The sequence below is a fragment of the Lepisma saccharinum genome, chromosome 10 (assembly GCF_977018435.1).
Source record: "Lepisma saccharinum chromosome 10, izLepSacc3.1, whole genome shotgun sequence".
Taxonomy (NCBI): Eukaryota; Metazoa; Arthropoda; class Insecta; order Zygentoma; family Lepismatidae; genus Lepisma; species Lepisma saccharinum.
Window position 1 is genome coordinate 34,094,433 of NC_139238.1, and position 18,377 is coordinate 34,112,809.

The 18,377-nt window shown below is 37.6% G+C and overlaps 1 protein-coding gene across 1 annotated transcript in view; it reads right to left on the minus strand.

Moving 5' to 3' along the window:
• Positions 1-18,377, minus strand: part of LOC145993857 (gamma-tubulin complex component 3 homolog) — a 56,373-nt gene that overhangs the window by 10,407 nt on the left and 27,589 nt on the right. The window contains exons 8-11 of the mRNA XM_083129713.1: positions 16,477-16,701; positions 8,844-8,980; positions 7,016-7,167; positions 2,613-2,805 (exon numbers count right to left, since the gene is read on the minus strand). Of these exons, the coding sequence (XP_082985839.1) occupies positions 2,613-2,805; positions 7,016-7,167; positions 8,844-8,980; positions 16,477-16,701 (707 nt within the window). The remainder of the gene's footprint in view (positions 1-2,612; positions 2,806-7,015; positions 7,168-8,843; positions 8,981-16,476; positions 16,702-18,377) is intronic.

The window sequence follows — 18,377 nt, forward strand, 5'->3', positions numbered from 1 at the left end:
TTACATGCGGGGGAGGCTCCTGCCTTCTTTGTTATCTTGTTTATGCAGATTGCATAATTTCCAGGGAAATTTTAATCTGCAAAAGTGTCAGGTGGTGTTTTCGCCAAACCCAGCAAGAAAACTGCACTCCCCAAAATTGATTTGATTGATTGAATTAGTAGAAGCACATATTTTTGGTAAATATAAAAGCAACATTTCGGTACAAAAAGAGTCAAGTTTGGATTCAAAAGTGGTAAATAAAATAAAATTTTGCTGTTACAGTGGTGACAAAGTGGCATTTAAAACTGTGAATATATAATACCAAATTTGATTTAAGAACTGCACTTACTACACAAAATAATCACATCCCTTCTAATAGCACATTTATGTAGTTACCAGAATATTAAGTTTATTCCTGTATAAAGGGGTCCATTTTTGCTTCTCAAATATTTACAGCTGAATTAATCAATTTTCTGTGATTTGTGTAAGTTCCAGGATAATTCCCAGAAGGTGTTGCGTTGGTAAAAAAATTCCAAATTTCGTGTTTAAGAGTCCATTTCGCATTTTGCATTATTTCGTGACAAACCAGGATGGAAAAATGCACCTCACACCTTTCAGGAACACGAAAAATTAACTTTACAATGTGTTATTTCACATTTCGTGTTTTCGTCAAAAACGAAATATGAATGCCTCTATGAATTAGGTTATTTTACTTCATTTTTCTGCCACTTTTGGCTAATCACGATAATGATTGATGATATGATGAAATTGATGAAGGGACACTCACAAGGAAATCCTTGCCCAGGCTGGGATTCGAATCCGGGATTCCTGTAATTGTAGTTACTCTGGAATTACAACTGATACTTTCCAATACACCTACCACTGATACTGGCCAATTTATTGGCAACGGCTCAGCCTAGTAAATATATTTTCATAATGCACTATTTAATTGTAACAAACAGGGAAACGATGCAGACCTGTGTGGAAACATGAGCTTTGCAATTATTAATTATTATTTCACTGGTCAACACTGATTTTGGTACAGACAAGCTGTATGCTGAACAATACTACAGACCACAATATTAATGGTAACGTGAAACCAAAAAGTGGCTATCATGTCAGGATTAAAAGTTGTGCGAAAATATTATAATAAGTTATTCATATAGTGCATTACACATGTATAGTTGGACGATTTGCTGTTGATTCACTGAAACCCCTTTGAAATACTTGTTTCAACCCTATTTTTATTTAAACTTTTAATTCTAAGTAACAACCCCCTGAGGTGTCAAAGGTAAAAAAAAAAAGTAAACTTTGTGTGTTACACGATGCAGATGACGCATGCTAAAGTGAAGGTAGTACTACTTCCAACTGTCCCTTAGTTTAGAGTTGGAACGGAATGCCGCAACATTGCAAACAGCGATTTTCTTTTGTTCAAAACAGTGGACGTGGTTCAGTGAGATTGGATCAAATTTGTTCGTGTGCACGGAACATTAACTATGAAGATAACAAAACGTGGGTGTAAGAACAATCCAGATACTTTCTGTTATGTATGTGGTGAATTCACTACGAAAAAACAAAGACAGCCTATATCTAGACTGCTGAAGAGGGCATACAATCTATGTTTCCAATGTCCACTGGTAGATCAAGATAAAAGTTGGACACCTCATATTACATGTTCCAGGTGTAAACTAACGCAGTGGTTGAAAGGTAAAAAGGAACACTTACCATTTGGCACACCAATGATTTGGCGTGAGCCAAAAAACCACGTGGACGGTTGCTAGTTTGTTTGACTAATGTTACCGGTTTTCTTCCAAGAATAAGAATAGGATTGAGTACCCAATATTCCTTTGGCAATTAGACCTGTGTTTCATGGAGAATGTTTACCCATACCCATTGCCCCATCTGCATGGGAAGACATTCCTGTTACCAACGATATTTCAATCAACTCTGAGGAAGTGCAACATGAATCAAGTGAAAACCATTACAAAGGAAGATGGAACCCATCAATGTTAAGTGAATATTGCTAGTTTCTTCAGTGTGATGGGTCCATATCCCACAGGAGACAGTATTTATCAAAGAGACTTCACCCTGCATCATCATCATCTACCACTTAAAGGACGAAATATTCTGTGATTCGTTCTTAATGTGAATGTTATGTTCCAACTGTTTTTTAAAGAATTTACGTGCTATATACGTACAAGCTCACTGTAGGTTAGTATATTACATTGTGCTTCATGTTTTCATTAAAATTGTGCTGTATCTAGGTTTGTATAATATTTTGCGCTAAATGCTGTCATTAGGAACATCCTGTATAACCACTATAACTTAACACTGGAGGGTGATGGGGAAAAACTGCTTACGGTTTCGTAATCAGCAGGTTTAAATTAATAAAGGCCACCATGTTTGTTTTCTGTACCTGAAAAAATATATATTTTTGTCGGTCAGTGTTATTAATAATTATTATACTCAATAAAAAAAAGATACACTTGTGCATCAAGGGTAACTGGGTAACAAAAATTTACATTAGATACAAGTAATGCATATGTCCGCCACATATAATTCTTTTGTTGGTGCATGCACTAATAAATTTGGCAGTTTATTTCAGAGACACTAATTATATTGTTAACACTTACCCCAGAAGCTCCATAAGGTATCTGATAAAATCTCCTTGACCAAGCAGCAGATAACGACGAAGTGCTTGGAGATGAACTGAGAACTGGTACTGGCCGGCCATAACATCCAGCACCCGCCTTGAGGTTTCTAAGTACGCTGAATCCATCATGGCTTGGAGATCTCCATCACGATCCTCCATAAAAAGGGCATCAACTGGAATTGAAAGCAAAATTAATCAAATACAAGAAGGTAACACAGTGGAGCCCCATTTTTACTTGTTCCTGGATATTACATTTTCAACTTTCATGGTCCCAGTAAAAGAAAATGTTAAAAAAAAAGCATTTACTGGATGTTAAGGCAATGAGGGACACTTTCAACCAGGTGGACATTTGTTTCAATAACGTCGAAATGTGAACTGCTACTGAAAGAAACGACAGAGGCAAAATAGAGCATGAATATCACCAAGTTGGAAGAGTTTTTCTTTTAAGTTTATTATCAAGCCAGATACAATCTGTGAAAAATATATTGAATAAGTATTTACAACATCCCATATATTCCTTATGGAGAGGAAACTTCTACTTCATATCAAGTTACCTATGGATTTGCCATATTCCCGGCATCCTGTAGTGCAACGCATCTTCCGACGGCTTGTGTCCTTATCTGCCAATGCTGATGTCCGCTTCTCCTGGGTCCCTAGTCACGTGGGCATACAGGGGAAGGAAGCAGCGAATTCTGCCTCCAAATCTGCTGATGCAGATGGCAACGTTCTCGTTCACCATCTGCCAGCTAGAGACCTGCAGAATGTGTTTCATTGTACCTTCTTGACACTTGGCAGAAGAGTGGGATACGGTGACGGGGAACAAGCTCCATGCTATAAAATCCTACCATAGGTGCATGACGTTCCTCATCCCGTCCCTCTCGCTGAGAGGAAGTTATTCTTACCCGAATTTGTACTGGACACAGCCCTGGTTACTTGCTACAAGGGCTGGACCCTCTGATGTGTCATGTTTGTAACGTTGTTTTAAGTGTTCAGCATATTCTTATTGAATGTGCCGACTTTGCTTTCCTCAGACACATTTTTAATATTCCCAGCTGTTTGTCATCCCTATTGGATGTTGACAACAGTGTCTTGTCCACTGTTTTTAGATTTTTGCGAAGAGCTGATCTCTTCCACCGTCTCTGAGGAAGCTTTTAATTTTTTCTGACTTTTTAATGTGTTGTGTTTGTCTTGTGCAGGTCTTTTTACAATCTTGCACCTTTAATTTTTTTCCCAAGGGGCTCTTTACACCCCTTGTTTTAATTTTTTTGTCAGAATTTTAGGTAAGGGGACATTTCCCCAAACATATTGAAGGGTGCAAAATGGCCTTAAGGGTCAGCGCACTCAAAAATTTTAATTAATTCATTCATTCATTCATTCAAATGTACATTTCGACTTTTCCAACTGCAAATGGAATCTTGAGCCTGTCCTTTTTGCATTCATATGTTTTGCTATGCCATCGGAAGTTTGATATTCCCAAAAGAAAAAATATAATAATACTCCCATAAGCATAATGCTAAGTTTTCTCATCCTCCTAGGACCATCCAGCGAACACTCTTCTCTTTTCCGATCTTGCAATAGCGAAAGGTCAGTCCAGGAGGAGCAATTTATGGTGTTTGCTTCTGGCTGAACACAAACTGTTCCTCCTGTCCTTAACTTTTCCTGCATTTTAAGTCTTTCATTTTAGTGACCTGAAGAATGTAAAATTGGGATTCTGCTTACACCACACATACTACACTAAACTGTGAGAGTCAAGGCAAGCTAAGGCTATCTCATTGGATAACAAATGGTCAGTGCATCTAGTCTCATCATTGCTTTGATTTGATTTTTCTTAGTTAGCATTGCTTTTCTGCCCATTTTGGTTAATCTCAATGATGAGGATGAGTGACAGGGTGAAAAAATTGATGAAAGGACACTCACAAAGAACACTCATGTTGGGATTTGAAGCTGGGACCACTGGCACACTGTGCTAACCACTCTTGCCACAGAGGTCAGCCCATTGGTGTTGTTAATTTTGTTAGACCAAATTTGGATTTGCTCCCAAGATACGTCACGAGCAAGGAAAAAAACAATTGAAGTACTCCTTAGCTACCGACCGGGGTTGGTTGCAAGGTCCAAACTAGTCAGTAGATGATCCGAAACATTCCACTTGAATCTTTCTAGAAGCACAATGCTGGCATTCGAGATGTGAACAGGAACATTGAAATCAGGCAGGCAGATGACACATGTCAACATTCCCCACTTTTGTTTTGAATGGTTTGTCAAAGCCGTTCTAGCATCTAACACCATGCAGCAGCATTAATTGTTCTGCCAGGAAGTCCCAAAACTGAAGTTTTGAATTATTTTGTTTTAGGGGAATGTCTATGGTGTCATTGGAGTGATTGTTGCTTCAATTCAGGCATATGGTGGTAAACCCACATTTCTTCTCTAGCCACAATAGAGAACGGAAACAGTTATCCTTCCTCAGCATACCATGTGAGAAAATCCAGAACGGAACCCATATATTTACATTGTATAAATATATCTGTTTGGTGGTTACGCAGAGATAGGTAATTTACTCTGACAAAAAAATAAAGTAAAAAAAAAATTACGTGGAAAAATGAAAAGTAAGCTTATAAGAGTAAATTACCCATATATTTAGTTTTGTATTCATCCATTAATATTTTGGGCATTCAGCGTTTGCACAATTTTCTAGTTACAGCCTAACGAAGTATGGTCTTGGATACTTTGGGAATGAGGTAATGTAATTCTCTTATTACCAAATGGCAATTTGCTTGAATTTCTCTTTCAATTTTGTGAAGATGGTCATGGATCAAACATGGCTGACTTCTGACTTCTTTGTTCATCACGAACATCAGTGTTGCCATGGCACCACTTCATAACATTTTGTCAATAATGTTCCATAAACAGCAACAGTTTGTGAATTACCCCTATGAGGGAATGCACCTTGCATTTGGTAGAATTTTAGATCAGCACTGTTACATTAATGCAAGGAAAAAGCATAATGATCAAAGTCAAAGCCAGCGTAGTGATATACGCATAACAAAATTTCCTTTCAACCCACATGCAATAAATCTTTACTTTCCGGATATACCTAGAAAACATCAGGTCACTAAAATTATCAACATTGTGTGCAACATTTTTCAACTGATAAGCAAAAAAATAGCTATGATAAAAATTAGGGATGGACCAATATGTTTTTTTGCTGATACCAATGAACTACTTCCATAAGATTTACTGATACCAATAACTTATATTCTCCCCATCCCATGATGTAAATGTTACTTTAAAAACATGATTGGTTTATTAATTAATTTAATTAACACTTGTAACAGGATGATTGCAATGGATTTTACTTTGAAACAAGAAATAGTGAATTTAGATATTTACTTTACAAAACCCAGACATGTGAATCACGTCTTTATATGTGTAACAATAACAATAAGATAACATAATTTTCCACTAAATTACAAGATATTTATAGATATATCTGATTGGTGAAAAATATCAAAAACTTTACTGATGTGTAGAGGCATGCAAATTTCGTTTTTGACGAAAACACGAAATATGAAATAACATGCTGTAATGTTTATTTTTCATGTTTCTGAAAGGTGTGAGATGCATTTTCCTACCCTGTTTTGTCACGAAATAATGCGAAATGAACTGCAAAATGCAAAATATACTCTTAAACACAAAATTTACCGTTTACATACCGACGCGACACTTTCTGAAGTCTGAAGTATCCTGTGAGTTATGCAATTTACGAAAAATTTATTAATTCTGCTGTAAATATTTGAGAAGCAAAAATAGACCCCTTTATACAGGAATAAACTTAATACTCTGGTAACTACATAAATGTGCTTTCTAGAAGGGATAAGTTTATTTTGTATATAATTGTTAAATCAAATTTAGGATTATATTCACAATTTTAAAACCAAAACGACATTTTGTATATCACTTTGTGATTATTCACCGCTATAACACCGAAATTTTATTTTATTTACCGGTTTTGAACCCGAAATCGACTCTGTTTTTGTACCGAAATTTTGCTTTTTTATTTACCAAAAATATGTGCCTCTACTGATATGTCACCAATACAGTATCGAGTTTTGGTTTTATGCACAGGAAGGCAAATTTGGACTGAACCTACAGTTTAAAGTGGGATCTAAACTGCCTGTGCCCCCACCGGGTATTGAATCTGGAACCCCTTTATTACAAGGCGACAACATTACCACATAAAATTAGTAGAGAATGATTACTTTTCACTGTTTTGCATTCTTCATCATTAAAGCTAAGTTCACATAGTTGAATTCTGCATGTTAATAATTCATTAAATCCTATTTGCTCACTTAGACACAATCAGCAAACAAAGGAAGTGCCTCTTACCACTTGTGTTCTCCAGAGCATGCTTCATGACATCACGACCTCTGATTGCAACATGATCTTGGCACACCTCACGCAGGAAATTGATGCTCTTTCCCGTAGCAAGGATCTTATTTGCTTGCGTCATGGGAATGAAACTTGGCACCATGCTTTTCCTGGAATGACATGTCAAGCATTAGATAACGAACTGAACTACCTATATAAAATACACTCCTCACAAATATTATATTATATTGGGAACAACAAGTTAGGAATATTAATCTATTAAGCAATGGGTGACAGGCAAGGTGGCATATGTCGGCGAAAAGACGAGAATGTCTACCAGACAGATACCATGTGTTGTTGCATTCCAAGGCCGTATCTATCACCTATTGTCTAACGTAACAATATTCCAAACTTTTTGTGAGGAGTGTAGTTCGTGAAATACAAATAATATATTATATGGAACAAAGCTGGGTGTTTGGTAATCCACGTTGACATCTACCACTGGAAACAACTTGGGACTCCACAATTTCCACAACTTAATCTCAGAGTAATTTTATGTCCATATCAGATATGCAGAAACATAAAACAATAAATATGTGGACAATTCATAAGTATAAACACAAACATATATAATTTAATTTTTAAAGGCAACACAGAATGAGAAGTTACCCAGAGGTTTCAAAAAGTAAGAAGTGCATTTTCCCAACCATATTTTGCAAAATTATATAAACAATGTCTAAAATAACCTCTAAAACATGAAATTTGCAGTTTTTTAGAAACAACAGTTTGGAGAGACTGGATTATCCTGTGAGTTATGTAATATTCCCCAACATTGATTACTTAAATACAGAGAAACTAGTACTCACTTTTTCCATGAAACTGTTTTTTTCGTAGTTCTATTAATTTCAGTTGCCACTGCCTCGTTGCAACTTCTTGCACTTGTACCAATGAGGATGGTGGCAGTGACCACTGAAATTAATAGAACTATGAAAAAAACAGTTTCGTGGAAAAAGTAGTACTAGTTTCTCTGTATTTATTTACTACCGCATCTCTCATTTTCCAAATATGAATGATTACTTCTACAGTAAAATGTGGAAAGTGGTCTTCTTTAGAAAGGAAATAAAACCCTATAATTGAAATAAAACACAACTCTCACCACATGTCAACCATTTTCACACTGATAATAGATGTGAAAGGATACACATTGCACCAGGGCAACTCTATTAACATCTTTACCCTTTTCTCAATCTACTTTTATCATACTTTAACTAAATCTTGTTCTACTTCCTGAAGAAGCCACATAACGTGGTGAAGCTTGAGGAAGCGAAGGTATATATCGAAGGAAAATTAACACTATCAGTATGAAAAACAATAATATTCCATGCCTTTCACATGGGTGACACAAAGTGAAGATTATGAATATTTCTACAAGAATGGGTATTTTAAATTTGTGCAATAAATGTAGAATTTCATAATAAAATTTTAAATTTCAGTCAGCATATCACCAAATGTTTATACAGAAAAGTCTGTGCATTTTGATACCAAAAATGATGATTTATTTACTGCATGTACATGCTTCTAACAAATCAAGTGTCCCATGGCAAACTAAACTTCCGGATCGAGCCTACTCTGTATGTGGTACCAAACAGTATAGCCAAGTTTTAATGTCTGAAACTCGATTTGAAAACCATCAGGTGGTTCTCTTACAAGAACAGAGCAAATGTTTTCTTGAGTTAAATATTTGTAACCTAGTAGTCAATTGAATGGAAATTCACATTAATTACATTTTGAATATGTAGAACATTACAAAAAATATCTACTACTGCCAAATAATAATAATACTTACATCAGTGCATATTTATCATGCCAAAGCCTTTCTCCTTTTACGGAAGGTTTTGCATGGATGAAAAATTCTCCATACGGATCTTCCAACTCACCATCCAAAATCCACCTACTCAGCATTACATACATTGGCTTGCAAACCTGTTAAAAAGAAGGGATACACTACACATTAGAGATGAGGCAGAGTAATCAGTAAACTATAGTTATCAGGCAATTCAAACATATCAGTGCATTGGTAAGCCTGCCAATGATTTTTTCAATACCATTTGGTGCAATATTCTACCATTAGGTCACATTTCCACACATCTTTTTCATAATTTATAATACAAATACCTTGTGTATGTCAAACTATTTTATACTTCAGTAGTATTCTGAAGAACTAAAAGGGTCATTCAAAGTTGACCAAGACTTTTGTGCATAAAAAATTGATAACTGCAGCATGATGAAACATGTCAAGGATGGATTGTAATCCTTCATGAGTTTCCAATGTGTGGCATGGTGTGTATAGCTGTGGAACAGTAGTGCATAATCAAATTACTTGTGAAGGTTTGGCTGAACCTTTGGCCAAGTTTAATCAGCTTAAGTAGCCACAAAACTATTGAGAATATCTAGGCAACAGAAAAATTAAACCACTTTAAGATTCACGTGAATATTCAAGAAGAAATTCTAAACAGATGTAATTTTTCAGATTTTGGAATATCATAGTGGTTTTTTGAAAGACGAAAATTCGGCGGTAGCTCTGGCAGTCTTTTCGCTCATATCAAGAATTCTACCCAGCTCTTAAACCTGCTGTGGTTTTTGAGAAGACTGCAAGCACAGTATAGTATAAGGAACAAACTATGTCATGGGCAAAAGTTTATGAATAGTGTCAATAGTTCAGCAAAGGACAAGGACAACGAATGAGCATTCGCCTAACTGCAGTCATGTTAACAAATACGAGGGTCACTATTTATATTTTGAGCCTAACAATGAAAAAACAGGAATTTGGCATTGAAAACTGCTTTATTGTTTTTCGAAGTATTATCCTTTATGGTCAATACACTTTTGCATTCGTTCGAACCATTTGTCAAAGCAGTTTTTCCAATCTTCTTGAGACACCTCCATATAAACGCATCAACGGCATCTTCCGCCGACGAAAAACGTTGTCCACCCAATTTATTCTTGACATTCGGGAACAAGAAGAAGTCATTGGGTGCCAAATCAGGACTGTACGGTGGATGACCCAACAATTCGATTTTTTGACTGTTCATAAATTCGGTTGTTAGACAAGATGTGTGACAGCTGGCATTGTCTTGATGAAGAATGATCCGACGGCGTTTGTTTGTTTTCCGTATTTGACCGAAGACCTCTGGCAAACTAATTGTTGTGTACCATTCAGAGTTGACCGTTCTACGTTCCTCTAAAGGCACAGTTGCCACATGACCAGTTTTCCCGAAAAAACAGGTGACCATTTGTTTCGATGTGCTTCGAGCACGAACAACTTTTGTTGGATTGGGTTCATCTTGAAACACCCATACAATCGACTGCTGTTTACGTTCCGGCTCATATGCATATATCCATGATTCGTCACCTGTTACAATTTTATATACGTCTTTTGAAGCACCACGATTGTATTTATTGAGCATTTGTTTGCACCAATTGACACGAGCATCTTTTTGAGTTTTTGTCAAATTGTGTGGGATCCAACGAGAACATACCTTTCTCACAGCTAAATGATCATGTAATATTTTATATATGCTGGTGGAACTAATGCCTATGGTTGCCTCAATCTCACAGTATGTCATATGACGATCTTGCAGTATTAGGTTTTGCACAGCATCAATGTTTTCTTGAACAACAACTCATTTTGGACAACCTTCGCGAATCTCGTCGGTGAGCGAATGGCGGCCACGATTAAATTCGTTATACCAGCATTTCACAGTGGCAAAGGATGGGGCTTCATCGCCAAATGTGGAAGTAAGTTGATCGATGCACTCTTGTCTTGATAATCCACGTCGAAAATCGTAAAAAATCATCGCATGAAAATATTCACGAGTTAATTCCTTTTTATTGTTGTCGCGCAATCTCCAAGGCAACATAAACAACACAAATGAAGCTATTGACAAAACATTTGAAGTACGTTATGGTCAATAGCGCCAGACGATTCCGTGCAAACGTCAAATCGCACCTAACTTCAATCAGTGTTGCCAAGGCTCAAAATATAAATAGTGACCCTCGTACTGAACATGTGAAGGAAGTGATCCTTCAGAGCTGGCAGGTGACAGTTCAGGACATTGCAGCTGAGGTGAATATCGTCGTTGAGAGTATGGAGACAATCACGAGAATTTACTCTTCTTTAAAGCCTGTGCGAGATGACAGCTGACATTTGATCAGAGGTGGACATGCATGATCATCTGCGCAAAGCTCCAGAATTGGTTTAAAGTCCAAGGTGATGAATTTTTGCAGCCAATCACAATGTGTGATGAAACATGGATGAACCATTTCACCCCACACCAAACGAAGCAACATGAAGTGGTGACATAAGTGCACTCCTCCACCCAAAAAAGCAAAGTGCAGCTGTCTGCTGAAAGACCTTGCTAACTGTCTTCTGAAACATGCAAGATGTTATTCATGTGGATTTCTTTGGAGAAAGAGTCACATTTAATGCCCAGTATTACTGCACATTGATGAAGAAATGTTAATGAAAAACATGAAATGTTATTCTCACGAAAAGACCTGAGATGCTATCTGGCAATATCATTCTTGTCCACAAGAATGCCTGGCCCAATACAGCCAATTTGACTGCATCACCTCTTGGACAAAATGCACAGGGAGGTTTTGACCTATGCCCCTTAAAGAGCATCTGGGAAGGAGAAAATTCATGACAGATGAAGCACTGATGTACTACAGTGGCTACAACAGAAGCCCAGTACACCAAAGGAATCAGCGAGCCTCCACAACGATGGCAGTGGGGCTTGGATGTACATGGGAAATATTTTGAAAAACTAGTTTGGTTGATTGGTTTGTCTTATTTTACTTAGCTTTTCTGCACATCTGGCTAATTGTAAAGAAGGTTGAGTGCTGATGTGATGCAATAGATGTAGCGATACAAAAAAGCACCCCTAAACCTGAGGTGACCCCTGGCATCTCATCATGTTGTGACAATCATGACAGTTTATTGCTTGTCAAACTTTCCATTTCCTCTGTAAATATAAATGTTCAGTCAACCTTGATCAACCATTGTAAGTTGATACAATGTTCAAGAAATCAGTATTGATAAGAGACTAGTATCAATTACGTCCAAGCATTATTCTTAAAATCCAACTTTTAAGTATCATGAGAAAACATAACATAACATGGTGCAGCAAAGCGGAACTTACCACGAGACTACATCCAATCGCTTACCCAAGACCCTGAAACAATATGGCATCATCATATCAGTCAAGGAGCGTATACAACAGCACTTAACAGATGCAAAAAAATCCCAACCCACTACCGGACTAGCAAGGCACCTCAAGTTGAACAAACACAGGATCCAAAACGTTTCTGTTAGGTATACATTGTACACCCTAATCGACACCAAAATCAAAGAGACGCATGCAATTATGCACTTTCCACACGAGCTGAACATCGACAGCGGTCAGGCTCATCATGTTTGACTCCCGCTATTACAACTCAAACCCATCACGTGCAGCAGACGAAATGGCTACAGCAGCACCCCTAGCAGTAGTTGAGGAAACAACACGAACTGGAAGTCAACCTAACAGTAAAGCATCGAGTTCCCAAGTGGATGGTGGCAGAGGCCACCGAAATTAATAGAACATTTACAAGTAAGTTTTGTGGATCTATCTTTAGTAATTCGCTTATGTCTTATATTATCTACCACATTGTTTATTCCCCTTAACATGAATATAAAATAAAGTTAAAAAAAGTTTTCAGGCCAAACTGACATGCAACAAGCAACATGGGTCCCTCCATTGCACAGTTAAATAAAGCATTCACTGTGCATGGGCAACAAACAGACCATTGATTGATTGATTTGGTTTATTTTACTTAGCTTTTCTGTCACTTTTGGCTAATCACAATGATGAGGATGAATGATGATATGATGAAATTGATGAAGGGACATACACAAAGCAAAACCAATCCCCGACCAGGATTCAAACCTGGAACCCCTGGTGCACTGTGCTAACCAGTGGCGGTCCCTCCATGGAACAGAGGGAACAGGCTGTTCCCTCCTACTTACTGCGCTTTCGGGCTATTTAAATTATTTATATTAACATAATAAGAACACTTTTCTCTCGAAATCAACGTTTCCAAAAGTAACACTGAAGAAAATCTTTCACCGTGGCTGGACGTTTGTTGACGTCATCTACCCCCAACGCATCATGGTTCTCACCCCATGCTCTCTTAGTATCATGCCCACTACTGTCTGAAGCAGAGTATTTCCGACCACGCGCGGAGGTAAACGATCCCCACAGCACCACGGAAGCTGAACACTCTAGCTGTTCCCTCAGAGAGATATTGCGGATTCGCTTTTCTTCCAGTTTTTGCTATGTGCTGAAGTTTAATCGCATCACAAGTGATACATTTGAGTGTAGAAAGTCTATAACTTCCTAATCTCGTTGAGAACTTGCGTCTGACATTCATAACGAACTGGAAAAATCTTCTACAGTCTAAGCGTCTGCTAAATGCCTTGGCTAAACGCTGGGAAATAGCTTCCGAGGGAACAGCTCACATCCACCTGTTCCACCAACCCCAAGACCAAAGTTTCAAGGCATGAAGTGGCAGGACAAGAAGCGAATGTTGCGAGTGTTGTATGATCGACCGGCCGAGGACGAAAGCCTTTAGTTCATTCAACTTTGCAGAAAATACAACAAACCAACACATATTCTAACTGAATTAAAAACTAAAACGAAATCATACACAGAGCATTTTCAAACGAGTTACTACAACTCTGTAAATTATTAACTGAATATTCTTCCAGTGGCAAATTATATTGTTGTCCTTGTTTAATCCTGAGAAGGGAGTCTGGAACAGGTCGGGTTTTGTCACATTAACAACTTCTACTAACAGGGTGGCTACTCACCGGGAATTTCTTGAATTCTGGGAATTATGCGTGAATTATTGGCTCCGGGAATTGTGCGTGAATTCTGCTTGAAATTTTCTCTGTAGACATGAAAAATTGCAACTTTTTAAAATCCCAATTCCATTGAATTTATACATATTTATTAATGACCTGAAACAAGTTTTTCACAGTTTAGGTTTTATTTTTATTGAGGAAGGTAAATAAAGCTGCGTGGAAAATAAAACAGAATACTCTCAATCCATTTGCTTTGTTAGTGTTCTTTGAAGAACAATCCATCTGATAGACTGAAGATTATTGCAAGATAAAATATCTTGAAGTTGATTAGGTAAATTTAAAATTGTTATAGAATTAACAATTTTTCGTAGATTACTATTTCCCGTAACATATGTGACTTGTGTTTGTAGATGTATTTATAGTCCCGAGTAGCAGTGGCGTGCCCAGGATTTTTGTAAGGGAGGGGTTACCTATACTTTTTCTCGGTAGTCCGCCCTCATTTTGTCATATTTTCCTACCATTGACGTTCTTTCTTTAGGAATATTGGGCCAAAGGGGGGGGGGGGGTATAACCCCTACCAACCTCCCCCTTGGGCACGCCACTGCTGAGTAGCTATGTGAAATGACAAATGTAAACTCCGCACCTTAAATTATATATATGTACCGTCCAAGTGAATTAGAATTATTGGATTCATTGGAATCGCACAAACCATATATTGTTAATATAAGTATTTGTTTGTGTGTATGTGTGTGGGTGGTGAGAGACTGTAAAACCTTAGTTTGAAATAGAGAAAACATCTGCTTGAATTTTTGTAAAGTTCGCTTTGAAAACCGGGAATTATACTTGAATTTTACTATGGTCCTACAGTAGCCACCCTGACTAATCTAGCGAACGTCATGAAAAACTCAACCATCTGTGTGCCATTATTGGATTGAGAAAGTTTGAATTACAAGAATACTCAACTCTATGAAAAAACGTCAACTTAATCTACGAATAAAGAGATGAAACAGGTCACGACAAAATATTATTTTCTTTCTCTGATGACTCATAAATTTATATTATCAAATTTTTCTTTGTTGCGCATCAACAATTTTATTTTTAATGTTTTCTTTATATTATATCACATTTGCTTTAAAATTATTATTGTCATATAATTTTAACGTGCCTCAAGTTTGTCACTTCTGACATTTCAATAAGGGTTGAATTTTACTTGATCTATTGTATTATATTAAGACACCCATGCGATGGGGAGCTAGTGCAGGTGACCTGTTCCCCTGCCTGATTTATCACCGCACGCCACTGGTGCTAACCACTCTGCCAGAGAGGCCAGCGACCAACACACCAAGGTGAGATGATGCATGCTATTAGATCCAAGTGACATGCAAGCAACACATGCAGTTTGTCATTTCACTGGTACAAAAGGTTGCATTTATTTCTGAAGATCCGTTTCCAAGAGATTTATGTTGCCTGTTACATTGGTCTGAACCTCCCCAATGACTTAACCTTTAGTATGCTGTGCTGGTCTGACTAAAGTAAGCCCAGTGTCGCCAAGGCTTTTTAGTGCGAAATTTAAATTTGTATACTTAATGGAGAAAAATCGTAATAACTCTGGCACTATGGGACCAATCTACTTCGGATAACTTTTGTTTTGCAGCTAGAACATCAGCGCATGCAACCGTGTAAAATTTGGAAGCCCCAACCATGGGGAAGTTACGGGCGAGGGTCGCATCCACCGAATGTCAATGAAAAACACAAAAATGTGGAGTTTGCCCCCTCTTCCCTTTCTATGTTGGGAACAAAACCCGAACTTTTGCCTTTTTTTCAATGAATGGACCTTTCACAACACAATGAAACTTATTTCATGTTTGTGGGTGCAATACAATTTCAATAATGAGCCAAAATCTAAAACTCTGTTTTTTTACTAACACAAGTTCAATACAGCCCAGGAAGCACAAAATGAGAAAAACACAAAACACAGTCTTCCACATTCACTACTCAGACGGATTCTGGTGAGGCCTCTCCTAAAAGTGCAGGGGGGAGCCTTTTCATCCAGCTTTGTTTTGTCCATGCTTCTTCCTAGCTTCCAGCTGCATTCCATTTATAGCACAGAGGTGACAGAAATCTGACCCCGCCACCCCCTTCCCCCCTCCCTACCCACCCACTTTAGCAGGACCTCCTGTTGCAAGCAAGCTCCAAAAATTCAAGAAGAAAGATGACCGTGTGCCTTATCTCTGTTGAGTCACAGCATCTAAGCTTGAACGAAAACAGCATCATAAATACCAAGCATTTATTGCTTCTCTGTCAACTCAGGACACGAGCACCTGACATGGGCATGTTGGAAGGGGGAAGTTTGGAAAACACAATTGCAAAATATGTTCCGGAAAGGACTGTCAGTGTTCCCACCTCAATATACAAATATAAGTGTGGAAAACCCTTGATAATTGTATCTAAAGCTGCATGGTGCATATCTGCACAAAATTATGACAAGGCACTTACTTTTTCGTCCCATATCTGGGACAAATTTCAACTAAAGGTTAACAAAAAAAAATTAAAAATAAAAATAGCATATACTCACCGCACTAAGCAAATGCTTAACTGTCTCCCTCACAAAAGGATCACCATGCTGCAAAAACCCGTAAACACTTGATGCAAGTGCCCCTCCCTTCTTGTCCTTGCAGGCTTCCACAACTGCGTACAAAGTTTTGAATCGATTCAACGGATCGAAAGTCCACACTGATAACCTACGAAGCGTTAAAGATGAATTCTCCTCACAGATGGGACTGTCTGCTTCTTGCTGCACCTGGAATTCAAACGAAATTGTAAAATTTTCATTGAGAGAAACTTCTGCATGAATCATAGCACTATGCACTTCTCAACATGAATGCACACACTATTGTTAGTCTAACTTTTCAGAACTACTTAGATACTTCATGGAAGAAAGTGTAAAAGATAAAGGTTAAAACTAGGGGTGAGCCAACGCTACTTTGAACTGATACCAATGCCAATCCTCTCACCAATTCCTACTGATACCAACACTTGAAAAGTATAACAATTCAAAGTATTTATAAATTTTAATATAGATGTAAAGTTCATTTTTCCTGTCTTATTCATCCCAAATTTTGCATTTATTTTTTAGCATCCTTTTCTGCCAAATATATCTAAAAAAAATTAAATGTCTAAATATGCAATTTATTTTGAACTGCAGTCATCACCTGGAAACACATTTATTAAGGAGGTCAATGAAACTTTCAGGTTCTTCAAGGACCATTTCTAATTTTATATCGAATCGGTAGAATATCGGTTATTGGTATCCGCCCATCCCTAACATATATTGTATATATATACAATTCAGACAGAAAAACATCATACGACAACAACAGACTTGGCAACAGTGGGATTTGGGGACAGTTTTGTCAACAACCAACAATTAAGGCCATGAAGACACACAAGAATGGGTGTGGATGTAGGTCTCGGCCATCTTTTTGGAAATTATGTGATCAGCACCTAGCTCTGGTGCTGTGATCAGCACCTTACTCCTCTCGTACCCATTCATTTGAGGATGGTGAACCACAGAGCCATTTTATGCAGGGACAAGGTCAGAATACTTCTGACAGATCACCCACCCCAGGAATCGAGTCCAGGTCTCCCGTGTAGCAGGCAGAGCCCTACACACTTAATTATGTATATTAGGGATATATACAGATGAATCATTACACTATCGGTATTGGCGAATATAGGCATATCAGTGAATCAGTTCATTGGTAAATTTACCAACATTTTTAGCCAACCGATATACCTATAAATAACCAGTAATTTAGTGCAAATTGTACCCTTTTCTTTCGATTCTTGGGCAATTCATAAGCCCTAGTTTTGTAGAGCGAAATCAATTACAGTCAATGTACAGTTTGTGTTTCTCAAGGAACATTTGCTTTTGTGTTTCTCAAGGAACATTTGCTATCTTATGACCGATTGGTAGAAATATGTCATAAGAATTCGTATTGTGACGAGTGCATTTAAATATGCCTTTATGGCTGGAACATTATTATGTACTCGCCACAACTGCTTATAGAACTTCACTATTTGGTTCTTTTTGCGATAGTTCTCTAATATGCCAGTAGAGGTCCACAGATGCACAGCAGCTCTAGTCTTTGCTCCCATCTATCAACTATGTTTCCAACGTGGCTTCCTCATGAATCTATGTCAAATCCAGACAAAGTGCATAGTTTGCTATACACATAGTAACATCACTTTTGCCTTTGTCCGTGTAAGCATAGTTGTACGTCGTAACGTAGCAGTCTATGTGCTACCTTTTTACTCATGGTTTGCTGGCAATTCAAACACGACGTACAAAGGACTTGGTTTGGTCTGTTGAACTTCATAAAGGTATGTACTGTAACAACTGGCAATTATTATGACTAGTGTATTGTGACTATATGAATACATGCCAAAATAAGTGAACAAACTAGTTGTGCTCAT